The sequence below is a fragment of the Arachis duranensis genome, chromosome 9 (genome assembly GCF_000817695.3).
Source record: "Arachis duranensis cultivar V14167 chromosome 9, aradu.V14167.gnm2.J7QH, whole genome shotgun sequence".
Taxonomy (NCBI): domain Eukaryota; kingdom Viridiplantae; phylum Streptophyta; class Magnoliopsida; order Fabales; family Fabaceae; genus Arachis; species Arachis duranensis.
This window is the reverse complement of record NC_029780.3, coordinates 114,558,255-114,583,911: the sequence shown is the minus strand read 5'-3', so window position 1 is coordinate 114,583,911 and position 25,657 is coordinate 114,558,255. Positions and strand designations below refer to the sequence as shown.

Below are 25,657 nucleotides of genomic sequence, written 5' to 3'. Positions count from 1 at the left end.
AGAATTTAAGATTTTCAAATCTCCATATTATCCACACTATAGCCAAAAATATGTTTTTGGATATACCGGCCTAACTTATCTAATTCTTTTCTTATGCATTGCTTTTTTTCACTATTTTTTCGTGAATAAAAAAAAGGTGATTTCCATCTTCAGCAGCTTCTTAAAGCATATTTTGCTTCATTTAAACTTAAGGCGTTTTTACTAGCCTCATCTTTGTATTAAACTTGCCAATAATAATAAACCATGTTTTTACTAGCCTCATTTTTGTATTAAACTTGCCAATAACAACAAACCATGCTATCATTTTCACCTTTAGAAAAACTATCCTCTCCAGATATGCCTAACTTTTCTTCTCAAACTGATGTAGAAAATCAAAACAATGAAGAATCACATCCGGTTCAACAAAACCCAAAACAAAACCATCCGGTTTTTTCCATTTTTCATTTTCCAAAACCCTATAAAATCGAGTTCTGCTCATTAATTGAAAAAAATGAATTAATAAATAAGGTGACTGATTTAAAAATATAACTATTTGAGTAGAAAGTGCTTACCTTCTTTCGACCAATTAGCAAAAAAATTAAAAAAGGCCACATCTTTGGGGACTAAGTAAATAATGGTTATAGGTGGCTATCAGTTGACTTGCAAATGAACAAGTGAGTGATATTTGTCACGTGAAAATTTAACTAGATTTCTATATTCAATCTAACTTAACTAGCTTACACATTTTTAAAGCATAGATAAAAATTGAAATTAAAGAAAAATGAAAGGATATTAGTAATAATTTGCAATTGTTTGAATAAATCCATTGTTTTCGTGAATGACGGCTGAAGTTGGACGAAGAATGCATCATGCCTACTGCCGTTGTCTGCTCCTTCATGCTCTGTCTGGCTAGTTGTCTGACGCTCGCTGCTGTTTGTCTTTGCGGGTGGCTGTTTGATTCCGAGCGCCTGTTTCTTCCACTGCGTTGTGCACCTGCCTTCGCCACTGCTGCTCCACCACCACTACTTGGAGGTTATTTCGCTGACTAGCCGATGTGTGTTCGCCGCCAAGTTCTGAAGACGAGTCTAGCATCTTAGTTGCCTCTATAGGTGGTGCTTCAGGTGTTGCTGTTTTGGTTGGGATAGACAAAACTCGATCAAAAAAATTATTTTTTATTTATTTATTTATTTATTTTAATAGAAACGATTAAAAAAAGAGAAGATTACCGTGCCTCTTTAACAAAGTTATTGTGCTTTCATCGTGTCAAAACCGGGTCAATAAACTTTCTTCTTTCCATGTGTTAATGTCTAATAAGTATAAGGCCACATCTCTCGTGGCCAGGCCACATCTCTAGTAGCCTTATTGTTGGTGGCTACAAATGGCTATAAGCTGACCCTACAATGGCATTATGACACGTGGATTGTGCATTCATATCATTAAGAGTAAACTATCATTTGTACTAACGAAAGTTAAAAATCCTGACATATTTATCTATAGAAAAAGGAAATTATCATTTGTACCCATGAAATATGGGTTCTGCACGACAAAATTATCCAAACACTAAAAAATCACTTAAAAATTCCTAAATTATCCTTATATTCACCACCACTTTTCTATTCTTAAATCCCACCACCACCCAAACTCTTCTTCACCACCAATACCACCATCACCGTCACCACCACCACCTCTACTACTCCCGAACCGGTTCCCAACCTTCATCTATTAGCTCAAAACTTCATCCCATCATGAACCACCCAATTCAGTCAACTTAAGCACATGCTAGAGTTTGAATACACAAAACTCATAGACCAGAGTTAGAATTCACAGCCTCAATTGGTGTAACAATGGTGGAGATATCCAACTTTCTATTAAACCCAAAGTCCGTAAAAGAAGAAACTCTACAATCTCAGATGCAGAAATCTATTCTCAACCATAAAACCGTACGAACAACCAAACCCGACTTCAAGTGCCTCATCCTCAACCTCACAGTTCTCTTTTCATTCATTCTAGGTTTTCCGTTCCTATGAAAATCCATTGAAATCTACCGCGCTGCACTCCCCTTTGACCGAATCAAATTCTTCTCGCTCCTTGCAACTGGAGTCTAATCCCTTACTTCCCCTGCTGATTTCGAGCCATATTTGTCGGCGTCAAGACTTTGTAGGATCCTGCCGGCGAACATGGGAGTAAACAGTGAAGCGGCTGAGAGAATCCCAGCACGGCAAAGAGGGCAGTTTATGTGGGAACAAAGCGAAGCATCAATGCAATCATAAATCAACATGGAAGGTTTGTGAGGAAAGAGGCAAGGTTTGAATATAATCATCTTCTTCGAATTCGAAGCAGCAAAGGCACTGTCGCGGCGTGAAGATGAACGACGAGAAGTGTCGTTGAGTTCGCTGGTGTATAAGGCAGCATAAAAAGGAGAAAGGGATGATTTTGATGGTGATGACATTAGTGGTGGTGGTGGTTGGGAATGAGAGTGGCGGTGAGGAAGCATTTGGGTGAGAATGGTACTGTGGAGTAAAAACAGAAGTTAGAGTTAGGTTATATCAAAGGGTATTTTGGAAATTTCTAATAATTTTTTAGGATTCGGGTAGTTTTGTTAGCAAAAGTCCATCTTTCATGGATAGAAATGGTAGTTTTGCTTATTCGTGGGTAGATTTATCAGCGTTCTAAACTTTTATAGGTAGAAATGGTAGTTTACTCTATCATTAAAGTGTGACTAACACATTCAACGCAGTAAATTATTTTTTGGTTACTGCAGGAGTTGTGTTGGATATACATGATATGCTAGGATATGAATGTCAATTGGTGCAATCAGTTTGGGAGGAAATTGGGTGGGTTTTGTGCCGGTCGGCGATACGTCCGAATTTAACCTCCATCGACGCAGTAGGTTCAAAGTGGAGAAAGCATAACATTGGTTATGTTTTGGAATGGTGTGGATGTCTTCGTTGTAGGCTGTGGTTATTGTGGAACCTGATGTGATGTTCATCCTTTGGGCATGGAGGAAAAGAAGGTCAGATTAAATCCGTGTACAACAGGCATTAGTTCTTGGTCTGCGTCCATAGAGTGTTTGTTGTGTGTGTTAATATCCCAAGCAGTAGGAAGTCGTTGGTGCGAGGTTTCAGGTTGTGGCAATGGCACGAAGAGGTTGAAGATGAGTATGTTGGGCTAAGATTCTTATATTTTTGCACAAGTTTAATTGAATGTTTATATTAAGTGAAGACGGTTAACCAGGGATGAAGAAGGTTAAAGGTAGCGGCGGAGCTCCAGTGAAATAGTGAACGGGAAGTGTTATAATGGAAAATAAAAAATCATTACTTTATTCTTTGTTATTTTTGTTAGTAGTAAACTTGGTTTTTGAAAATAAGAATTATATATTTAGATCCACGTCTTCTTGTTTGAATTCATTAGTCAAATTCTGTACCAAAAGAAACTTAGAAATACACCACAAGAGAAAGAGAAAAGCGTGGTACGGCAGGCGGCGGAAGAGAATTTGACGGAAGAATCCGATTGAAATCCTTGTGACTTGACCCATCCTCGAGCATATTCATTAGAGCAGAAGTGGTCTCGTTGTTCTGATTAGCGCCATTGGGGGGAATATCACTAGCAATTCTCATAAGGTGTGACAGCCATGGAGTTTTTTTTTTTTGGTCATGGAGAAGGCCTGAAACAGGCCCTACCCAAAAAAACTCCAATAAAATTCAAAACAGTACAGCGTATTCTCTCTTCCTTCCAATACTTGGATTTATCCAAAAAACTAGAACCCTATACATGCTGCAACTGCCTATCACAATCTTTCTTATCTTAATGGCCATAGTGTTGGCGCCTGATGCCCTGTCGACGGAATAAGCTCCCACCACAAATACTAAAATTAGAACTAATTTAACTGTATCGAAACCTTCGTCGCTGACACTGTCAATCGGAACTTCAGTCAAGATTGTTTTATCTACTCCTAGTCCTTGGATGTTGGTACTACGAAACCCAGTTTGGGAAGAGATCAACTACACTGGCCTGAGAGAATTTTCTTGGGTCTGAGAAAGGGAAGTTCACTTTTCCCTATCCATGGCTCCAGATGAAAGTCTATGATATCCTCCTTTACTTGTAATCTGAAGCCACCGTTGGAGACTCCTACAGTTGCTGCGGTCCCATGCCATTGACCCTGTAATAGGAGGAAAGCTTCGCACGCGCTTCTCCCTCTTCTTTATCGGATTCGGTTCCTCTGGGTGTGCTGCTTTGTGTCATGGAGCTACTTGCTAAAGTTGGAACAGGGATAATTTGCTCGGGAATGTTCATGTCTGCCACTTCAATTTCTGATGTAAGTTGTTTATGGGGATGATTGTGGTCGTTCCTGCTTCTCTGCTGCTGTAGCCCTGAATTATATCTCACCAGTTCTGCAGAGGGATAAAAACCCAATCTGTTTGTCTGAGGAGTCTCATCCCGTAGTATCTCACGCAGCTCACTTGGAAGGAATCTGCTCCAATTTCTCCTCAATTTTCTGTCCGACTCCAATTTCGCTGCAGTGTGCGCCAGGTTGTTTGCCTCCCTGGGGACCCAAGTAAGTCCACAATTCTACATCTCTTCCATCCAATCGAGAACGTCCCTCAGAATTGGTTCAGCTTCTCCTCTTATACTCTTTGATTTTAATGCTTGAATGATCTGTAAATTTTCTGATTCTATCAGTACTTTTTTGAAATGTAGATTTCTGACTAAAATGATGGCGTTCCTGATTGCTGTAGCCTCTGCTGCTAGGACCGAGCTTGTCACAATTTTTTCAGTCGTTCCAATGAGCAGGTGTCCCTTATTGTCTCTGACCACTGTTGCTGTTGCTCCCTTCCCGGACTTTGGATTGAAAGATGCATCCACATTCGCCTTAATCCAATTCCCGGGTGGAGGCCTCCAGGTAGCTGCTCTATCTTTCCTTGAATTATTTTTTTTGAAACATGTTGTTCCTCTCTATTTGCTGCTCTGAATTCATTTTCTAGAGAGTTTGCTCTGTAAATTGTAGCACTAGGATTGATGTTTAAGTTTTGAAAGTAAGCACCATTTCTGGTTTTCCATATTTTCCAACATAAGTAGGCTAGCTTGCTGATCATGATTTCCTGGTTTGTGTTATTGTTGCTCTAATTCTTCTCACATTCAAAATGAACCAGTTTCCGAAGGTAGAGATTGAGTTTATTGAGTGACTGAGCTGGCATTGTGCCCCAAACCATGTTGCCCTGGTCCAAGGGCAGAGCAATAGAGCATGTTCTGTTGTTTCTATGTTCTCATTGCATATTTGGCATATGGAATTTTCTGCAAGTTTTCTCTTATATAGGTTAGCTCCCACTGGTAGGATATCTTGTGCTGCCTTCCACATAAGAATTTTAATCTTCTGCGGTACCTGGAGCTTCCAAATTTCTCTCCATATTTCCTTGTCTTCGCCACTTGTGCTTGGAGTGTTCTGCCTTTGTTCCAGTTCCTCTTTCCTTGCTACGTAGTAGCCTGTCTTAACTGAGTAGCTTCCATTTAGTTTATGTGGCCAGCTAAGCTTGTCATCCCTGCCTTTAAGACTGATAGGTGTTCTGAGTATTCTATTGCAAACTGCCCTCGGAAATATCCTTATTATTTTCTCCACATCCCATCCCTCTCCCTGCTTTATCAATTCCTCTACCAATTCTACATCTTGATTCTGACCCCTTCTAATTTTTTCCAAACCGTTGATCCATATGTCCTCCAATATCTTAATCATTTTGCCATCCCCCACAATCCATCTTCCGCTTCTTCTCAAGAAATTTCTGCCCTGTAAAATGCTGTTCCATGCCCAGGATGATCCTACCAATGACTCTACATCCCAGAAGTTACTATTCGAAAAATAAATGGACTTCAGAATTCTGACCCAAACTGCTTCTGGATTCTCCAAAATTCTCTATGCTTGTTTTGCCAAAAAAGCAAGATTCTGATGATGGAAGTCCTTGAATCCAAGGCCCCCTTCTTTTTTGCTCTCACATATTTTCTCCCATCTTCTCCAATGTATGCCCGATTCCTTTCATTAGTCGCCCACCAAAATTTTGCTACTTCGGCACTAAGTTTACTGCAAAACCCTTTAGGAAACAGGATTACATTCATGGCATATGCGGGTATGGCTTGAACAACTGCTTTAATGAGGATTTCTTTCCCGGCCTGGTTCAACAAATTTTCTTTCCATCCCTCTAATTTGTTTGTCACTCTCTCTTCTATCCAGCTCAAAGCACTACTTTTTGCCCTCCCCCAATGTGCCGGTAGACCCAGGTATTTTCCCGGATTATCCCATGCACTCATTCCCATCACCTCCTCTATATTTACTCTAGCTTGCAAAGGTACTTGTTTTCCGAAAGTAATTCCTGATTTTTGGAGGTTTATTCTCTGACCTGATGCATTTGTATTCTCATTGAGGATGGAGATTATTTGGTATGCCTCTTCTACATTAGCCTCTGCCAATATAATGCAATCATCTGCAAAGAGGTGTGTAAAAATCAGTGCAGTTGGAGCAATCTTAAAACCTTTGATCCTTCCTTTCTCTTATGCCTCTTCCATCAGGATCGTGAGAACTTCCGCAGTTAATATGAATAAGTATGGCGATAATGGATCGCCCTGCCTTAGACCTCTGCCTGGAATGATTTTATTGGACAAGATCCCATTCACTTTAAATCGGTAGGAAGTAGAGTTGATGCATTCCATAACCAGCTTGATCCATTTTGAATGAAACCCAAAGGCCTTAAGTACCAATTCGATAAAGTCCCACTCCAAGCGATCATAAGCTTTGTTCATGTCAAGTTTAATTGCTATGTTTTTAAAAACCTGGCCTCTTTTTTTATGTAGATTGTGATACACTTCTTGTACAATGATAATATTGTCTTAAATAAGTGTGTTGCTCACAAACGCACTTTAAATTTGATAGTCAACTTACTATATGTTACATTATTACAGACCAAACACTTATAGTCACGCTAGCCACGGATTACATCTAGTCATCACAGACAACACCTAAGTATAATCACCTTAGCCACTAAACTTACTATGCCACCAGACAGCACCAGAAAAAATTTCTGTATCGCATCCAACATTAAGTACCACCTAAATGCATGAAAGTTACAATCACTTTTTAGTAAAAAGAGATTAAAGGAAATAAGAAAAAAAAATGTAAATGATTTATCTTAATTAATTACCTTGTCATTATATTAGGTCATGATACGTGATTGCATTCTAATAAGTATTGGTCCACACGATATCTTTATAAGATTAAAAAAAAAAAGAAATAATATCAGCATTACAGTCCAATTGTATTAATCTCAAAAATCTTTTAAAACACTGAAAACAAAATAGTTAGAGATTAATATTTAATTATTTAATTTATTTTGTAGTTATAATATTATGATTCTGTTAATAAAAATAATTGGAATGAACTAAATTAGGTTGATTTAGTGGTTCATTAGTTTTTTAAGTAAATATCGGATTTTAAATCCCGTCTTATGCGTGCAGCAACTTATGATCAGCAACAAATTCTTTAAATAGAACTTAGTATCGCGCGTAGAATTAATCCTTAATCTATCGAACTAAGAGATCTCGTAAAAAACCAAAAAAAAAAAAATTAATAAGGATGTGCCTTATTTTCAATTTTAATTTTGAGGGCTCTAAAATTACCATGGTTAACATTGATTGTTAATGGTTACGATGTAATTATTAATTCCTAATTGATTGTCAATGTTAGTGTGATTAGAATTAGATAATAGGTTTGGTTAGAATTGATTAATTGCCTAATTGATTAATTATTAATTATTATTATTATTGTGTCAAATTAAGATATTATTGTAATATTGATTAATTTTATATTTATTTTTGTATTTAATTGTGACATTAAGTATTGACGAAAATATATATTTTAAAATTTAATTTAAATTTTTTATTATTTTATATTTTTATTTAAGTAAGACTAAATTAGCTAATTCAATTAATAATTTATCAATTAAATCTCAGTAATAATCTAATCGATTTGATTACGGATTTGATTTTCACAACTACAGTATTAAATCTTATATCAGGCCAAGACAAAATAGTAAAGAAGTGCCCTGTTTTCTTTCAGAATTTTGAAACATACATGAAAACTTCCTCGATATCCTTGATCACTTTATTAGGTCTAAGTATAGACTAGCTTTAGATATATACCTTATTGCTAGTTATATGACATTCTTATTTTGAATGTTACATATATTGCTGTCTACGCCATTGAAGATGGACCAAGAGTTTTTCATAATCAGGAAGGTTTTCCTTAATCAGAGGAACTTGCTTGAAATTTTGAGTCCATGCATGCAACCGAGGGAATTGGCTTGGATCAATTAGTTTCAACCCTGTAATTTCCTCCAACCCTTCTAACCAATGACAAAGCAATCCATAAGCTATGTCCACCATTCCAATGTTGTTTCCTCCAAAGAACTTCTTGTCCCCTAGTCCTTTCTCTTCCATTACCTTCAGAGTTTCTTTTGCTTTCTCAATTGCAATTGCCCTCTCTTCTTCATCCTTTGAGGGTCTCATAAACAGATCAGTAATAGAAGCTGTCTACAAAACCAACTCAATAATTTCAATTAAGAAAACTAATTTTGATTTAACACACTATTGGAAAGAGAGAATAGATGAAGATTGAGTTAAGATTACCGAATCTTCTCCAAATTTGATCCAAAATCTGGCTAAGGCTCTCTCATAGGGATCTTGAGGAAGCAAGGGATTGTGAGGCCAGGTATCTTCAATATATTGAAGAATGACCATGGATTCTGCAATGGATTTGCCTCCATGAATTAAAACAGGGACCTTATTGTAAACGGGATTGGATTGGAGCAAGAGTTGACTTTTGCCATGCCTCTCCACTTCTATGTACTCATAGCTGATGCCCTTCAGCTTCAGAGCCCATATCACTCGGTGGACATAAGGGCTTGACCAGAACCCTAGCACCTTGATGTCTTCCATTCTTGGTTACTAATTCAGAACAAGGGCTATGCTTTTTTCTATATATATATATATATGAATATTTTCCGTGGTTCTCAATCGGCTAGTTTAATCCAGAATCAATTATCAAGTTTGTCCAAACTAGTAAAACATTGGAAAAATCGTCAAATTTTAATCAAACTTTTTAGTGGTTTATACATATATGTTCAAAATAATGAAATAAAAAAATAAATTAGAGAATTAACCTCTTAAACTCATATCATTCAAGAAAACGGTTGTGAATACACTAAAATTGTACTCATTAACTAATTCAAATTAATTTTTATATTTATTCATATATTTTATATATAAATATATTATATTATTTCCAATTCAATTTTAATGAAACTTTTAATTTTAACATAATTTCTTGCGGCAAATTCTTGTCTGAATGAGTGGTGGTCGCAGCTCGCACGGCAATACCAAAGTTTCCTTTGCGAATATTCGGGATTATTTAGAAGATAGAACATATTAAGTGGCATTTCTTTCCTTTTTTTTTTGGTAGATAAGGGACATTTCTTTTAACAAATTATATCTATTGGGCTTAAGGGATATTTCTTTTAACAAATTATATCTATTTATTTGGTTCGGGCTCTTATTGGGCTTCCTAATCAGTTTAGGTTTTTGGAGCCCATCTGTTGGCTTTCACTTTTTGTTTGGGTTGTTTTCTTTCTTCGTGTTCGTGTAATCGTGCACATTTTGCTCTTCTTCTCTGGTTCTCTTGGGCAGAGATTTGGAGCGAAACGCAGATTGATACAAATTCCACTGGTTAGGTGATTCTTTGAATCTACGTCTGAAGAATCATAGCAAAGAAAAGTGGTGAAACGCAAAGGCACAAAGCTCATGATAGTTGAACTCGCAAGACACAGCCCTAAAGTAAGGTAATTAAACTTCTACTTTCTGTCTCTGCTTCAATTTGAAGTGCTGGCTATCTTTCTCTGCTTTGTTTTGAACCCTATTTCCCAAATTCTCTTCTCCATTTTCCATTGTTGATTGACTTGTTCGTCTTACTTGTCTTTGGTAGCTACAGGAACTCGTCTTTATTTGTTCTTCGAGTAATATCAGCTGCTTGTCTTTTTTAAAAACATTGTTTCGTGTAAATTGTGGTGATTAAAGTCTTATGGATTGATACAAATGAATTTGGATTCATAAAAAGAGTGTTTTCTTTGCTTTGCGTTCAAACAGAGGCAAATAAGGTAGGTGAAATGAGCAAGTACGGCTTAAACCTTAGGCCTGCAAAACAGAAGCAGCAGCCAAAAAGGCCTCCCCTTGCAGCACCTTTTGGACTCAATGTTGATGAAGGGAATGATGTCGAGAGAGAAATCGCTCTCCAAGCTAGCAAGAAAAAACATCTTATGGACGTAAGTTGATGCTTCTCTAGTATAATAGAACTTGTGAATTTACATGGTTATTATATTTTTTAGTTTATTTGTTGAAGTAAATATAATCTCACATCCTTGTGTGTGTGGGTGTTGTTTGTTAAACTTAAGGGTTGAGAAGCAGCAAAAGAAAGCCTTAGAAGAAGATCCAACTGTATTTGATTACGATGGAATCTATGACAAAATGAAAGAGAAAGTTGCCCGCCCATTGATACAAGATCGCGAACAGAGAAAAGTATGGTAATGACGTGATCTTTGTTGTATCAAATCATTTTTGTGGACTAATTTTCAGCATGTAGAATTTCAATACTTCATGCAACATTTGGACAGGAAGGTCCAATTTATAAAGATAGAACAACATAACCTAAAATTATATATAATTTTATCTATATATATAGATCAATATGGCAAGTAGCATATGAAGTTCTCTCTATATAAATATAGTTTGTTTCCTTTCCATATGGTATTGATAATTGGATTGTCACAATGACATGCAGCCCTTCTTGATTCGTAATTAGCACTTTGTTTTAATACTTAAAGTTGCTTCTTGTTTTATGGTTAAAATTACTTTTTCGTGTTATAATTTTGAGTTAATTATTATTGTTATTATTATTTCTTTTGTTTTTCAAAAAAAAAAAAATTCAGTTTCATGCCAACTGACATTGCTAATCATCATCCTGCAAATTTTGTCATGCAGTCAACGTATATCCAAGATCTGATTAAAAAGGTAAAAGAGCGGGAACAGTATCATGATATTGTTTATGAGGAAAAGATTGCCAAAGGCAAATTTATTACTGAAGCTTACAGAAAGAAGCTTGCTGAATGTGAGAGACAGATGGAGCTAGAACGACTGCGTGAACTTCAAGAGGAGAGAGATGATGTAGGTTCAACGTTCAAGCATTTTAAAAATTTCCCATATTCATTATCATGTCTTGGTTGTCAACTTGATTGGTAATGGAAGAACAGTCTTGCTTTTCGTTTTCTTCCATATCCTAATTGAATTGATGCACTTCGTTATGGTTTAATTCCTATATTTCCAATTCTCTGTTTCTTGCATACTGCTGACATACAACTTTCATATTTGTATATAGGTTACAAAGAAGGACCTTTTGCTTGATTTTTATACAAACCTTGATAAAAAATGTTGCATATGGTGCACAAGATCCTTGCGAGAGGAAACACGAGAATCGAGCTGAGCAAAGAACTGCAGAGACATGCAAAGACACAAAGCTTGATGCACCTGGTCGACACAAGCAAAATGATGTGCCAGATGAATTGCAGAATTCACCTGTGAAGTCTTCCATGAAAAACGATGTGGATTGGGGTGACAGATTTTATTCATTAGTGGATGATGTTATGTTCCTACCTACATTGTGAAAGAGCTTGATCCGGGGGAATAGTAAGTTATTTTGCCCATTTTTATGGTATGCAATCTTGGTATCGGTTCCTGAATTCATCATATTGATTCACCTGAGTAACATTGATTTTCACATGTTGAGTTCATGAAAGTAGAGTTTGAAATTAGGACCTTTTTTATATTGTTCAAATATCTAACCATATATCATTTTTCAACATAAGTTTTACCGTTTTGTTTTTGGTGGTATATTCATTGTACTTTTCTCATTGCAGACTTTGTTTAATTTTTAATATTATTTAATTATCGATGAACTGAGCAGTGACATATGAAGGCAACGATGCAATAGTAATTTGACATATAACATGATCAAGGTGTACCTGGGCAATCACCTTTGTGATGAGATTATATTAGAAAGTTGTTTTTAAAATATAAATTGAAAAATATTTTATATTTTTATTGTAAGATACCTTTCTTCATTGTTCCAACTTTTGGAAGGTAATGTAAAGCATCCATCTGAGTACCTCTCGTGTGGCCATCTGTTCCGAAATGATTCTTGCAAACTATATATAATGCTATATTCTCATCAATAATTGGTTTTAGAATAAACAAACTCTTGTACAATAAATAAACAATTGATCGAGTTTGGCAAAAAGTAGGTCCATTAATTCTGTGTCCATAAATATAGTATTAATGAGTAGGTTTGATGCACCTGGACAGAGACTATCAATAAACCTGGAAAAACTATTTTCTGACCAACATATTCACACCTTAATGCAAGTATGACTGTCTTAACAATGTCTTTAAAATTAGTCACAGTGAAAAAGAGATCTAATTTTTTAGTATCTACTATTTGTTATGTAGGACAACATGCGCAACTACCATTATTGCAAATTATGAATAAAAATGCAAATTGAGTCGTCAAAGCAAAAAAAAAAAAGTAAACTGTAGTTGACAAAAAAATATTTATATATATACAGATGTGTATGTCAAATTAATGAAAACAAAATGATTAAAATTAAAATACAGAATAACCAAAAGAATAAATGTAAAAAATGATTAGATATAAAAGTAAATAAAAAAAATCTTAAGATATGATTAAGTCATCTCACCTTGAGAAATAAATAGTAATATAATATGATGTGAAATAAAAAAATATTAAATATCTGTAAATGACTGTGAAACTATTTTGTCTTTCTTTTCTTTGTATATATTATAATAGATAACTATGTCCAAATGCTTCTAAGTTTTAATTAACAGCGGCTATGTGTAAGAAAATCATTGGCTGGCTATCATACATCATCTGTTGGTGAATCATCCATTAAAAAAACTTTGAAGAAACATGATATTGATGATGACGTGAGCACTGACAAACCAAGCCCAACAATGCTTAGTCAATTGCAGAGTTCAAAATGACCAAAATTTTTCACTCAGGCACCCTTTAAATACCCTGCTAAAACATGCAAGAAGCAGTTCAAGGCACAAACAAAAGAGAGATAAGAGTTGTGAAGGGAAACTTATTAGATCAATAGGATGGCAGAAGTGAGCAACAAACAGGTTGTGGCTGCACGTGACATAACTGGTAATCCAAAAGAGAGTGACATGTATTTGAAGAGTTCCACCATAAGCTTGGAACTTCCTCCAGAGGCTGAAAATGCTGTGCTTGTTAAGAATCTTTACTTATCTTGTGATCCTTACATGAGAGGAACCAGGGGAAAGGATGTCAAACGCCTCTTCCATTCTTTCACTCCTGATTCAGTAAGCACTTCATATTCATTTCTTTTAGTTCATCAATTACATATGGTACTGCAGAATTTGTTTATTAACAGGTCCAATTTGATCACCAAAATTGCTATTATGTCTCATTTTAGTTCCTAAAATTTTAAAACTTCCTAGAATTATATTTTAGCCTATTTTATAGGATATTTTGATTTTTGTTTTCTACGGTATCCCCTATTTCGATAGGCCAAAAATTAATCTGCATCTAAGTTCCATTTAAGAGTCTAAGTCAAGATTGGAATCTCGACACTTGTTTGAATGAACTAGTGAGCTGACTATTTTACCAACTCTGATTGGTTAGTTTATAGGATATTTTAGTCAATGTATAGTGACACATTATATTCAGATTTCGTGGACTAAATTTAATTTTCAAATTTCAGGACTAACTTTTATTTTTTATTTTTTGCAGCCAATAGTTGGGTATGGAGTATGCAAAGTAGTGGATTCCAAACACCCTGGATTCAAGAAAGGAGACTTGGTGTGGGGAGTGACCAAATGGGAAGAGTACAGTGTGATCACATTGACAGATAGCCTCTTCAAAATTGAGCATACAGATGTACCTCTTTCCTATTATACTGGACTACTTGGTAAGTAATTAACTCTTCTGGAAGCTTCCTCATTTTCATACATAGAATTCTTTGAAGGGCATATTTCATAGTACTTGTTTGCACATGCAGGTATGCCTGGTATGACTGCTTATGCAGGTTTCTATGAAGTTGGAGCTCCAAAGAAAGGAGATTATGTCTTTGTATCTTCAGCATTTGGTGCTGTTGGTCAACTTGTTGGTCAACTTGCAAAATTGATGGGATGTTATGTTGTTGGAAGTGCTGGCAGCAAAGAAAAGGTACATATGATGTTAGTAACTTTAATTGGAACCTAGTCTGTGTTTGTCCAAGAATTCAGGTTATAAGTTTTCATGTTTTTCTTGTAAAACAAGGTTGAGATTTTGAAGAACAAGTATGGGTTTGATGGTGCTTTTAATTACAAGGAGGAACATGACCTTGATGCAACATTAAAGAGGTGAGTACTTAATTGGTAGTTTGTTGTATTGAATTTTGTTATCAATTCAATTAACATTTATACACTTGGTTAACAAAACATAGAATCTTAACTGTTTATTATGTCAAAAAATTTCTCAGGTTCTTTCCGGAAGGCATTGACATTTACTTTGACAACGTTGGGGGAGACACACTTGAGGCAGCACTTATTAACATGAGAAGGCGCGGCCGAATCGTAGTGGCCGGAATGATATCACAATATGAACTTGATGAGCCTCAAGGCATAAAGAACTTGCTGAATATAATTTATAAGCAGATTAAAATAGAAGCCTTCATAGTGTTTGATTATTATGAACACTATCCTAAGTTCTTGGAGATTGTTGTGCCTTACATTAAAGAAGGCAAGATATCATACGTCGAAGACATAGCTGAAGGCATTGAGAAAGCTCCGGCAGCTTTAGAAGCAATGTTCACAGGCCGAAGTGCTGGCAAACAAGTTGTTTTAGTTGCTAATGAATGAACTACTTTAACCTCTAGTACTGTTTGTATCTATCAGTATTTGGATTTATATATATATATAATTATTGAAAAGAAATGGATAGTCCTTGTTTATAATTAGGCTCCGTAAGCAGGTAGTTCACTACAAGGTTTAGGTCGTTCCTCAGTTCTAACCGAAAATTCATCTTCACTTCTGTACTCTCTGAAGTGTGCCATTCTTCCCAATAATTCAACTTCATCTATGACATATTCTAGCTTTGCCACCATATCCAGCAACAAAGAAGTGAAAGCTGCAAGGGGAAGTGCTTCTGAGAACTCGAGGCCAACGATTACACTCATAGTCTTACTCATACTCTTGCTCAGTTGAGGCATAGGCATCTGACCATCATCGCTATCAGGAGGCAAAGGGGGCCCTTGACCTCGCATCCTGGCCGACAGTGTGTGGCTGAAATGAAGCTGAGGTTGTGATTTCAAGGCATTGTTGAGGTCTTCTAAGGCTTTGTTGAGACCATTGTTGAGTATGTGAGGGCAAACTTGGCGTTTGTCCTTTATGCTGTTTGAGAGTTCCTTTAGAATCTTGTTAGCTTCTTCTGCAAGTTTGATGCAAGGGTTCTTGCACTTGTTTCGAATGGACCATGGTGCCTTGAGGAGGAATCAATCAAAATAGTATTTGAGTACATGTATCAGAATGCATGCAGAGCAAGCAGCTTCATGATTGAGATTGAGTTTTATAGTACCTGAATTTCAGACTTCAAACAACCATGTAGAGCTACAACAGTGTAACAAAAATGGCGAAGAGCATCGCCGACTTTCCCAAATTGCTTCCATGGGATTCTGTGGAAGCTTGTGTATCTTGGCTCCCACCTTGCATGTAAGATCTGTTTACTTTCACAGACACAAAGTTCATATGATAAGATCTTCTGTCATAACATAAGAAAGTGGGAGTTTAGGGACATACCAATGTATCTTCAGCAGCTTTGGAATCTAAAACACCTTTGTAATCTTTGGAAATGCGATCATGAATCGAACCGTCTTCACTTCCTTTTAGATCAGACTCACAAAAGTATTCTTTCACACAAACTGCATTCATGGTTGTTCCTTCTTTTCAGACACTAAGAATATATGAATCAAATCAAATCAAATTATTAATAGTTAATTTTTACCATTACCTTCTATACAGTTTCCTAGGCTTTCTAGTTTTGATGTGATTGAATCCTGAAGGTATTTCCCTGACCAGTTTGGAAACACCAATAGGCACATGATAAGGCATATCATGCATCCAACCGCGATGTTTAACATTCTTGATTGCGCCAGTCTCAACACATTATCATCACGGTAACTGGACACTGTTACTAGATTAAATGTCAAGATAAACACAACAACACCATAGTCTAGATTCTTCTTGATGTGGGGTATGAACCTTGCATAAGTAGCTCCACTTCCTGCCAATAACATAGGATAATTGCAACAAGTTTGAGAAAGATAGTTGTTCCAATTAGTCCATTTCAATTTCAAGATAAGCTTTCTTTGATGCTCACCAACAAGGAAAACTGAAACACCAACAATAATTGCAGTTAAAATCTTAGTAGAGGAACTTGCAAGAGCATCTATCAGAACTGCTAAGCATGCTGCCAAAACTGTCCCCAATGCTCTATTTAGTCCTTTGCATAATGTTGCTCCTGCAGAGGATTCATCAAATGAATGAAACAGATTCTTGATCTGATAAACTCATAAACATGATCATATATTAGAGAGTACAACATACCAACTGTGAATTCCATCACCACAACCACAGTAAACACAGCAAACATAGCATCCTTTTGGAGTGCATTGTACAAATCATCAATCATATAAAACAAAGATACAAATGTCAATGCCACGCCGAATTTGAAGGCATGAACCACCCTTCTTGGATCCTCTCTGCCAACCTTCACTGTCGAAGTCCATACCGATTCTGGAAACTTCCTCACTTTATCTGCAAAGCTACAACCTTCATTGCACTTTTTCTTTTGGATTTTTTTACCACTGCTGCTGCTGCTGGTTTCTTCTGCTGAAATATTTGAGTCATCTGAGTTGGTTTTTGAGATAAATTCATCAAATTAAGAGCTTCAGTTATGATAATCTCTCAGAATGCAAAAGGTGACAAAAGTATGGACTAATGGAATAATAGACTTCATAAATTGGCAAAATCATAATGCTAATAATAATAAATAGTTTGAAAATTTAAATGATAACAACCTTTAAAAGGGGGAGGAACTTCAATATCCGATTCAGGATGAACCTGACGGGTCATGTTTCAAAGAACACAATTTCTGCACCAAGAAAAATGTTTCTTGAACAACAAGTTATTAATCGTATATTGTGTTATTTGACAAAGAACACAATTAACGCACCAAGAGAAATGTGACACTTAAATCATGATGTTTAGAATTTAATTATTGTTTTGTGAGGGGTTTAGGGGTTATGGTATCATCATTCTATTTTCTTTTTTTATTGTTATTTTGTTAAAAAAGAGAAAAACTGGATGCAAGGTCACAGACAATGCAACAGAAACCACACCTGACAACAACTCTTTTTTTTTTTAAGTTCTTATTATTATTAAAAAAATCCAAAAACTGTTTTTGAAAACATTTGCCAACTGTGCTTTTTATTTTAGTTTTTTTTTTTATAAACTAAAAATAGCATTGAAAAACCTTTGACGAAGGAGCCTCAAGGTTGCTCATAATAATTCAAGAGTGTTGCCTTTGGTGGATTTATTTTCACAGGTCAATTTTATTGGCATTGTGGCCATTATGGCAAATGGGCAATTAATAATTAAGGAGATTTATAAATAGTGGTTAATCACTTAATTGTATCTATTATAGACTTATAGTGTATCTAAAAATAACGTAATAAAATTGAGTCTTTGTAATATCACGTTATAATATATTCATCTCATCCTACCTATTTCTCAAAGTAATTAGACTTTAGCATCATTTTGTCTTATTAAAATAAATCAATCTCGCATATATCTTTATATTATCAATTAGAATTATGCATGGATTTAAAGAGTTTTTTAAATTTGGATTTTTATATTTCTACAAATTAAATAGGATTAAAAATAAATTTAATAATATTTATAAATGACTACTTTGTGAGTAATATTTGTAAATGTTCTGATTTTATATTTTTGTATAATGTATAAAAATTTTTTACTTTTATTTTAAATTATTGATATCAAATCCAAAATTTTAAAAATAAATATATAAAAGTTAGGGCAAAACACTAAGATAAGTCATGCTGAAGAAGAATTTACGCAAATCAGCCAAAAGGAAGAGTGATTCACGAATCCACCATTCCACAAAATAATATAGTTCGAATCAGCATATATCGAACTAGATTTTCATGTAATTCGAATTGAGTAGATCGAATTCGATACAAGGTCATTCGACTTAGCTTGGGCAGCGAAACACTACATAAGTCAAATCTAGTTGATTCGAATTACTCTTCTTCAACAACTAGGAGTAATTCGAATTGAACTGCTTCGAATTACACTAGATTTGTCTATAAAAGGAGTTCGAATCCAACCCATTCGAATCACTTTCCCACTCCCAGACCCCGCCAAATTCTAGAGAAAACGACCCAGTTTCGCTCCAACAAAGGCTCAAGCAGGATAGTTAGCTGATGGGGGACGATCCAGGTAGACTGTATCGCTTGGATGGAGTGGCTCATATTGCCGGGGGGTCATCAACGATGAGGTTAGTAGTTAATTTTTTTTGCTAATGGTTTATTTTTTTGGTTCTGCATGTGGTTTTTGTTGGCGGTATTGCATGTGGTTTAATGAAGTGGTTTTATTTGAGGATTTGTTTGCAGTTTATGTTAGTGGTTTACGTTAGTAGTTTTGCATGTTTTGTGGCTAGTAGTTTACGTTAGTGGTTTTTGATGTGGTTTATGTTAGTTATTTTGATTTTGGTTGAGTTTTGTGCTTTTAGTTAGTGGTTTTGATTGTGGTTTTTGTTAGTGGTATTGAATGCAGTTGATTTTAGTGGTTTTGTATGCGGTTTTATTGATGGTTTATGATAGCGGTTTATGTTGATGGTCTTGGAAGTGGTTTATTTAGTGGTTTTGCATGCGGTTTATGGTAGCGATTTTTGTTAGCGATTTATTATATTGCTTTTGTATGCGATTTTTGTTAGTGGTTTCCAAACGTGGTTTATGTAGTTAGTTGTTTTTGTTAGTGGCTTTGTAAATGGTTCTTATTATGTGGTCCATGTAATGCACAGCCCCAGCGATGCATCTCTAGCATGCGGCGGCAGCAGGGCATGCGGCGGCAGCAGAACATGCGACTCGATGAGAGGTACGTTCCGTACTTGCAGATGGCCGGATTATACCATCTCGTGAGACTGAACGATAGATGTTCCGACTAGATGAGCCCCTTGTCAGTACCTTCGTCGAGCGGTGGCATCCAGAAACGCACACCTTCCACATGCTATTCAGAGAGTGCACGAATGCACGATCACACTTTAGGACATGGCCTACCAGTTGGGGTTGCCAGTTGACGGGCGTTATGTCAGTGGTTGCCTGACAGATTTCCATGTATACATCGAGGGGGACCGTCCGGCTTGAGTGTGGTTCCAGGAGTTGCTCGGTGTCATACCTCCTGCGAACCAAGTTCAAAAGTTCGCAGTGAACTGCACTTGGTTCTAGGAGACTTTCGGAGAGTGCCCCGCCGGCGCTGATGAGGAGACAGTGAGGCGCTTTGCTCGTGCGTATGTCGTGATGTTGTTGGGCACCCAGTTGTTTGCCGACAAGTCTGGCAACCGTATTCACATCAGATGGCTACCTTACGTGGCTCGGCTTGAGGAGATGGGTGGATACAGCTGGGGTCGGCGGCACTAGCATGATTATACAGGTGCATGTGCCGAGTGGCCAACAGGCATGTGGTGAAGTTAGCAGGCCCGTTACAGTTGCTTCAGTCCTGAATCTTCTGGCAGTTTCTTAGATTTAGGCCTGATGGGTATGATGAGTTCAGCTGGCCCTTGGCTTCGAGGTACTATTCTTAGAATTTTCTATTTCGAGTTAAATTATTTAATTCCATGTCCGCTTGTAATGTTATACCATTTTGTCACACCTTTTACATGCGATAACATTGATTTGATATGCAGGTGGTCAGGTCACAATCCTTTTGGTAGTGAGAAGGGACCTCGGGTGCAGATGTGGAGGCTCAGGATAGACATGCTACAGCCCATGGATGTGAGTATACTAACCTCACAAGTGTATTTAATTAAAGCTTTAGACTTTGGTTTACGATTTGTCCTTACACGTAGTATAACTTTTTTTTCAGTTTATCTGGATGCCATATAGCTCCCCTGACGTCCTTCAGGTTATGCATCCGGAGGTGTTGGAGCCTCGTCATACGGCCTTATGGAGGTGTGTGACGGCCTTGATATATTTTGCCGTCGTAGAGTGGCACCAGATTGACAGGGTATTATCCCAGTTCGGCGGAGTACAGCCCCGCCCCGAGCCCACCCTGAACATCGACTTCTTGATGTCCAAGGACGGAAGAGGTGGTGATCGTTGGTTCCCGTCCACTTTACAGTTTTGGCATCTTCATTGGGAGAAACGTGTGGACCATGTTCTCCGGTTTGACGTTGTCGCAGACCCGAGACCCTCACATGGCTTCTTGGACTGGTGGAGTCAGCATGGAAAGAGGTTCCTGTCACCAGAGATGTACCTGGGGATCCGAGACTAGTTCCCATTCCTGTTGAGGCGATGCAGAGGGGTGTAGGGCGATTCCTGACATGGACCTTGTTGACGACGTTCCTGATAGGCGTCGGGTTAAGATGAGAGCTCGTGTGGGTACACGACGGAGCCAGCGTGAGTGGAGGTGGATGGACCAGGCTATGGAGGAGGGTGATGCGGCGGGTAGGGGTAGAGGTGGATGACGAGGGCGTGGCGGCAGATGGAGGACGCGTGATACGAGGGATGTTCACGGTGATGATGGTGACAATGACGGTCATCAGCCTGGTCCAACTAACCAACGGCTTGTAATGACAGAATGCCTCGATACATGGTGGAAACGTCCAGAACAGTCTGTGGAAATAAGCTTGCGACTCGTCGAGCTGGCCCCGAACTCTAACTGGGCTCGTCCTAAGGATTGCAACTGTACCAGGCATCGTCAGCTGAACTCCTAACACCCACCTAGGGAGCTCGTTATACGACTCATCCCAATCACTATAAATGTGGACAACGGCCTTCTACTTCACCAGCCAGACCCTTCTGTACGTCGGCCTAAACCCAAAGTGTGCGGCCGTGGCATTTAAGAGCACCTTGATGCATACGGATGCATCAACCCGAACCATCGACATGATGAATGCGGAGATCACATGATAATCCAAACTCCTGTGATCGCTGGAGATTGAGGTCGCTAGACACGTATGTGGCCCGTTGTACCTTTTAACCTCCTAAATGCACTTGCGCTGCCGGAGGCTGAGCCGAATCAACCATGTGCACCCATTCCCAAACTCAGAACACTTCCCAACATACCGGCGATAGTCAGACTCCACCACCTTGTATTGTACCCCGCGTCGGATGCTGTAAGTCTTCACACTTAACACAACCTCATTCTTGTCCTGAAATTGCTGACCCACTTGAAACTCTGTCAGACCTGCAGTCCCTTCAACATCTCTAGCGCCAAAACCAGTAGGCTCCCCATGATCCCTCTCATGCCTCATTGTATCCAAGTCCAAAGATGAAAAATGTGGAGGGTACTGATGTGTGCCAGAGCTAGAATCACGTCTAGCACCAGTAGCCTCACTCGGTCCAATATCATCGCCGCTGTCATCAGCAATGATATCCGGCTCCACATCGTCGTCCACTGGATCATCCAACAATGCATCTCCAAGACCAGCCGGTGCAGCACAATGTAAGGGGGTCGGCACATGATCTCCTATTCCAACCTCACCGCCTCCACTTTCGTTGAGATCCTTGGCAAACGATGCGGAGGCGACAAGCTGGACCGGAGGTTCATACACAGGGACGGAGGAAGATGCATTCGCAGGTCTGGAGCTAGAACAAGCAACCGTGGCTATAGTTGGGGTATTCCGGTTTGAACCCCCCGAGCTGGATACCACGTCAACCAACTTCGCCAACAGTTTCGGTATCTTCACTTCGGAAAACTGCCGGCGACAATGAAACAGGACCTGCAAGTCCTCATCACTACCAATCGTGAAACAATCATATTTCACGATTTCTTGGAGAACCGAGATCGGAATTCGATAGAAAAATTTCTTAACCCGTTTCACGCCTTCTAAACCAAGTTTTCGTAGAACAGAACTAACAAGGTTATCATAGCTCATCGTTGGCCTCACGAAAATACTGAGAGGATCCTTATCAATGAACTTTATACCGAATCGAATTTAGGTCCTCAGTAATTCGAACTAGCATAGTTCGAACTGTATAAAGTGTAATTCAAATCAGTATCTTTCGAATTACATAGGTGTCGGTGTTTGGGAGTAAATCGAATCAACCTGGTTCGAATTACTGTTAGTGTGTAATTCGAACCAGGTGAATTCGAATTACATGGGGACGTGACTTTTTATAATTCGAATCAACATGATTCGAATTATATGTAACTCTAGTTCGAGCTTAGCTGATTCGAACTACATATTTATGTGTTTTGGTTTATTGATGAAGCTGAATTCAGTTTAGCTGAATCATGTAAATTTGATTTCTCCTTGGCTTATTTAAGTTTCTTGCCCTAAAATTTAATTTTCTAAAAATAATAGAAAAGCGGCTCAACAGAGAGCGTAGTGTCTATTGAGTCATTAGTTAAATCACCAGTGCTTGATCCAGGATTTCTCAGCATTAGTCCATTGCTATGAGTTAAATCATTTGTAACTTTTGCTTCAAAAAGAAGTTGCTATACATATAATTATGTGTCTTTCTTTCCCAGATAGATGCCTCAAATTGTTGTTCAAAGTTGATATAATCCATAGGAGGAGTGCTAAGGGGCCAGCATTTTTGTTAAATTTTGGCATGCATTTAACCATCAAAAGGAAATTGAATGATTTTACACCATTAGATGCAATCTCACACCTTTAAAAACATGGTTGATGGCTAATTGATGGCTAAAAACCACAAAATCTGCTGGCTCCCTAGACTTTCTCAATCCCATTTAGTTGAGACATGATCATAACATATCTAATACTATCAAAACAAGCAAGCTATAACAAACTAAGCCTACTCTCTTTCAACTTTGCCCAACTACAATCAAGGTTGTCAAACTCTTGAGTATGATTTTATCAACAAAATCTTTCTCAGTAATTAGTCTTCTCCATAAGAAGTCATGTCAGTGTAAGATGAATTCACTTTTGGTCTCTCACAAGTGACAACAATCTCATCTTCAACTCTGAACTCTCTAAAGTGTGACATTCTGCCCAATTGTTCAACTTCATTTATCACATGATCTAGTTTTGCCACCATCTCCAAAAGCAAAGAAGTGAAAGCAGCAACAGGAAGTGCTTCTGAGAATTGAAAGCTAGTGATCATACTCAAAGTCTTACTCAGCTGTGGCCTTAGAACCTTCTTTTGTCTTTCCTTTGGATCTTCACTAGAATCATTGTTGTTAACACCTGAAAATGAGGCTCTAGACTCTTCTTCATGCTGCATTTTGGAGGTTCGGCTGATCTTGGAGCCGCGAAAGTATTGTGGTTGGGATTTCAAGGCATTGTTGAGATCTTCTAAGGCTACATTGAGATCATTGGAGAGTATATGAGGACAGAATTTTCTTTTGTTCCTTATGCTGTTTGCCAGTTCCCTTAGTATTTTGAACACTTGTTCTGTGAGTTTCATGCAAGGTTCCTTGTATTGAGATCGAATTGACCATGGTGTCTAAAGAATTTGTCAAATGTAAGTCAATAAATAACTATATTTTGATCATAGAAGAGAACTGAATCAATAACATGGCCATGTGCCATCAATAATAAAAGAAGCAGAATCTTGGGAGAAAAATGAGTTGGCATGAATGATGGCTTGTATCAACTAGCAAGTTTCTTTAATTTGAAATTCTGAATTATTTAACAGCAAAATTAGTTCAACTTTTTAAAAGAAACTGGTTAAAATTAGTACCTGAATTTCAGACTGCAGACATCCATGTAGAGCTACAACAGTGTAACTAAAGTGGCGAAGAGCAACGCCGACTTTTGTATATTGCTTCCATGGGATTCGCCGGAAATATCTCGAGCATCTCGGCTCCCAGCTCGCTTGTAATGCCTGCTTGATTTCATAGAAACAAAGTCTAGCTTATGAATTAAGATATGTATACTAACACACTTGAACATAACAAGGAATTACCAATGTTTCTTCACTAGCTTTGGAATCTAACACTGCCTTGTAACCCAAGTAAATGGAATCCTCACATGAATCATCTTCACTTGATTGTATCTCAGACTCACAAAAATATTCCTTGACACACCCTGCATCATTATTGTTTTCAGAATCCGTTATACAAATCAAAGTACATTGATTTTAAAATGCGCCTTGCCTTCGATTGCGTTGGCTAGTCCTTCCAGCTTTGATATGATGGATTTATGAAGGTATTCCCCTGACCAATTTGGAAACACCAACAGACTCATCACAAGGCATAGACCACACCCAATTGCAATGGTTAACATACGATCTCTTGCAATGCTCCAAACATTTTCTACTCGGTAACTTGATACTGTTATCAAATTAAAGGTCAAGAGAAATATCAAAACACCATAGTCATAATTCTTCTTGATATAGGGGATGAACCTCACATAAGTAGCTGCATACCCTGCCAATCAAAGTTGAAGCAAAGAATTGTTTTTATGTTAGTATCAAGTGTTTTACATATTTTCAACTAACAACATAATTTGTATCTAGATTCTTTTCATGCTTACCAACAAGAAAAACTGCGGCACCAATGAAAACAGCTCTATAAGTCTTAACAGACACATCTGCAATATACTCAATAAGAAATGCCAAGGACCCTGCCAAAATAGTCCCTAATCCTCTATTAAGTCCTTTGCATAATGTTGCCCCTGCAAGAATGCATAACAAGAGGAAAAGGCATAAGGACAGGATCAAAGGAATTGCGCGCGCGCGCGAGAGAGAGAGCCGAGAGAATATATATACCAGCAGTGAACTCCATAACCACAACCACAGTCATAACAGCCCACATAGCATTCTTTCCAATGCCTTTGAACAATGGCTCCAAAAGATACAAGAGAGAAATAAGTGTCAAGGCCAAGGCTACTTTCAAAGCATGAATCACCCTTCTTGGATCCTCTTTGGCAACTTTCCATGTTGCTCTCTTCACCAATTCTGGAAACTTTTTCACTTCATCAACAAAGTTATAAATATGTTCCCAATAATAACTGCTTGAGCTTCTTTTACTAGTAGTATTGATCTCAGCCATTGAAAAAAATAAAAAGCACTCTTAATTAAGCCTGAACCAGCTTTCTAAGGCAATCAATCAATCATTTAGAGAATTTCAGTTTTGATAATAGAGTGAATGTGGTGTTTAGCTTAAAAAGAATGCAAAAGATGACAGAGAATTGAAGTATTAATTAAAATCAATTGGACTAATGGAGCATTTTGCACATTTTATTTATTTTAAAAAGGGATACAGATAATTCCAGCCATGTCTCTAGTGCAATCCACCGTGTTTACAA

General features: G+C 37.6%; 6 protein-coding genes and 1 pseudogene across 6 annotated transcripts; 2 read left to right on the top strand and 5 right to left on the bottom strand.

The window, feature by feature from the left end:
* Positions 1-5,841: 5,841 nt before the first annotated feature.
* Positions 5,842-6,765, bottom strand: LOC107467251 (uncharacterized). The gene is made up of 2 exons (XM_052254422.1): positions 6,600-6,765; positions 5,842-6,449 (listed from the first exon to the last, which is right to left on the bottom strand). The coding sequence occupies exons 1-2, from the start codon at positions 6,763-6,765 to the stop codon at positions 5,842-5,844; spliced, it is 774 nt and encodes a 257-aa protein (XP_052110382.1).
* A 1,283-nt stretch (positions 6,766-8,048) lies between these two features.
* On the bottom strand, positions 8,049-8,992 carry LOC107467258 (probable glutathione S-transferase). Its single transcript, XM_016086295.3, has 2 exons — positions 8,647-8,992; positions 8,049-8,550 (listed from the first exon to the last, which is right to left on the bottom strand). The coding sequence occupies exons 1-2, from the start codon at positions 8,953-8,955 to the stop codon at positions 8,197-8,199; spliced, it is 663 nt and encodes a 220-aa protein (XP_015941781.1). The 5' UTR covers positions 8,956-8,992; the 3' UTR covers positions 8,049-8,196.
* A 671-nt stretch (positions 8,993-9,663) lies between these two features.
* On the top strand, positions 9,664-11,997 carry LOC107467250 (uncharacterized; annotated as a pseudogene).
* Positions 11,998-13,054: 1,057 nt separating this feature from the next.
* On the top strand, positions 13,055-15,019 carry LOC107467531 (2-alkenal reductase (NADP(+)-dependent)). The gene is made up of 5 exons (XM_016086654.3): positions 13,055-13,464; positions 13,895-14,072; positions 14,163-14,329; positions 14,423-14,505; positions 14,625-15,019. Exons 1-5 carry the CDS (start codon positions 13,240-13,242, stop codon positions 15,001-15,003), a joined length of 1,032 nt encoding a protein of 343 aa, XP_015942140.1. The 5' UTR covers positions 13,055-13,239; the 3' UTR covers positions 15,004-15,019.
* A 79-nt stretch (positions 15,020-15,098) lies between these two features.
* On the bottom strand, positions 15,099-17,274 carry LOC107467249 (aluminum-activated malate transporter 12-like). Its single transcript, XM_052254421.1, has 7 exons — positions 17,220-17,274; positions 16,747-17,049; positions 16,520-16,660; positions 16,151-16,423; positions 15,940-16,061; positions 15,719-15,859; positions 15,099-15,623 (listed from the first exon to the last, which is right to left on the bottom strand). Exons 1-7 carry the CDS (start codon positions 17,272-17,274, stop codon positions 15,099-15,101), a joined length of 1,560 nt encoding a protein of 519 aa, XP_052110381.1.
* Positions 17,275-21,424: 4,150 nt separating this feature from the next.
* Positions 21,425-22,318, bottom strand: LOC107467248 (uncharacterized). The gene has a single exon (XM_016086287.1). The coding sequence runs from the start codon at positions 22,316-22,318 to the stop codon at positions 21,425-21,427; it is 894 nt and encodes a 297-aa protein (XP_015941773.1).
* Positions 22,319-23,135: 817 nt separating this feature from the next.
* LOC107467474 (aluminum-activated malate transporter 12) lies at positions 23,136-25,532 on the bottom strand. Its single transcript, XM_016086587.3, has 6 exons — positions 25,119-25,532; positions 24,884-25,024; positions 24,505-24,777; positions 24,315-24,436; positions 24,090-24,233; positions 23,136-23,852 (listed from the first exon to the last, which is right to left on the bottom strand). The coding sequence occupies exons 1-6, from the start codon at positions 25,399-25,401 to the stop codon at positions 23,286-23,288; spliced, it is 1,530 nt and encodes a 509-aa protein (XP_015942073.1). The 5' UTR covers positions 25,402-25,532; the 3' UTR covers positions 23,136-23,285.
* Between the last annotated feature and the right edge of the window lie 125 nt (positions 25,533-25,657).

What these genes read in the sequence shown, in the direction of transcription:
- LOC107467251 (XM_052254422.1), bottom strand. Translation starts at nt 6,765, where the DNA reads ATGAACAAAGCTTATGATCGCTTGGAGTGGGACTTTATCGAATTGGTA. An exon ending in TAAAATCATTCCAGGCAGAG is followed by an intron (nt 6,450 to 6,599) that starts GTCTAAGGCAGG and finishes ACCTCTTTGCAG; the next exon opens with ATGATTGCATTATATTGGCA.
- LOC107467258 (XM_016086295.3), bottom strand. Translation starts at nt 8,955, where the DNA reads ATGGAAGACATCAAGGTGCTAGGGTTCTGGTCAAGCCCTTATGTCCAC. An exon ending in TCAAATTTGGAGAAGATTCG is followed by an intron (nt 8,551 to 8,646) that starts GTAATCTTAACT and finishes TTGGTTTTGTAG; the next exon opens with ACAGCTTCTATTACTGATCT.
- LOC107467531 (XM_016086654.3), top strand. Translation starts at nt 13,240, where the DNA reads ATGGCAGAAGTGAGCAACAAACAGGTTGTGGCTGCACGTGACATAACT. An exon ending in CTATTATACTGGACTACTTG is followed by an intron (nt 14,073 to 14,162) that starts GTAAGTAATTAA and finishes TTGCACATGCAG; the next exon opens with GTATGCCTGGTATGACTGCT. An exon ending in CTTGATGCAACATTAAAGAG is followed by an intron (nt 14,506 to 14,624) that starts GTGAGTACTTAA and finishes AAAATTTCTCAG; the next exon opens with GTTCTTTCCGGAAGGCATTG.
- LOC107467249 (XM_052254421.1), bottom strand. Translation starts at nt 17,274, where the DNA reads ATGACCCGTCAGGTTCATCCTGAATCGGATATTGAAGTTCCTCCCCCT. An exon ending in CCTAGGAAACTGTATAGAAG is followed by an intron (nt 16,062 to 16,150) that starts GTAATGGTAAAA and finishes CCATGAATGCAG; the next exon opens with TTTGTGTGAAAGAATACTTT. An exon ending in GTTTGAAGTCTGAAATTCAG is followed by an intron (nt 15,624 to 15,718) that starts GTACTATAAAAC and finishes TTCCTCCTCAAG; the next exon opens with GCACCATGGTCCATTCGAAA.
- LOC107467248 (XM_016086287.1), bottom strand. Translation starts at nt 22,318, where the DNA reads ATGAGCTATGATAACCTTGTTAGTTCTGTTCTACGAAAACTTGGTTTA.
- LOC107467474 (XM_016086587.3), bottom strand. Translation starts at nt 25,401, where the DNA reads ATGGCTGAGATCAATACTACTAGTAAAAGAAGCTCAAGCAGTTATTAT. An exon ending in TGCCGCAGTTTTTCTTGTTG is followed by an intron (nt 24,778 to 24,883) that starts GTAAGCATGAAA and finishes TTTGATTGGCAG; the next exon opens with GGTATGCAGCTACTTATGTG. An exon ending in ACTAGCCAACGCAATCGAAG is followed by an intron (nt 24,437 to 24,504) that starts GCAAGGCGCATT and finishes ATAATGATGCAG; the next exon opens with GGTGTGTCAAGGAATATTTT.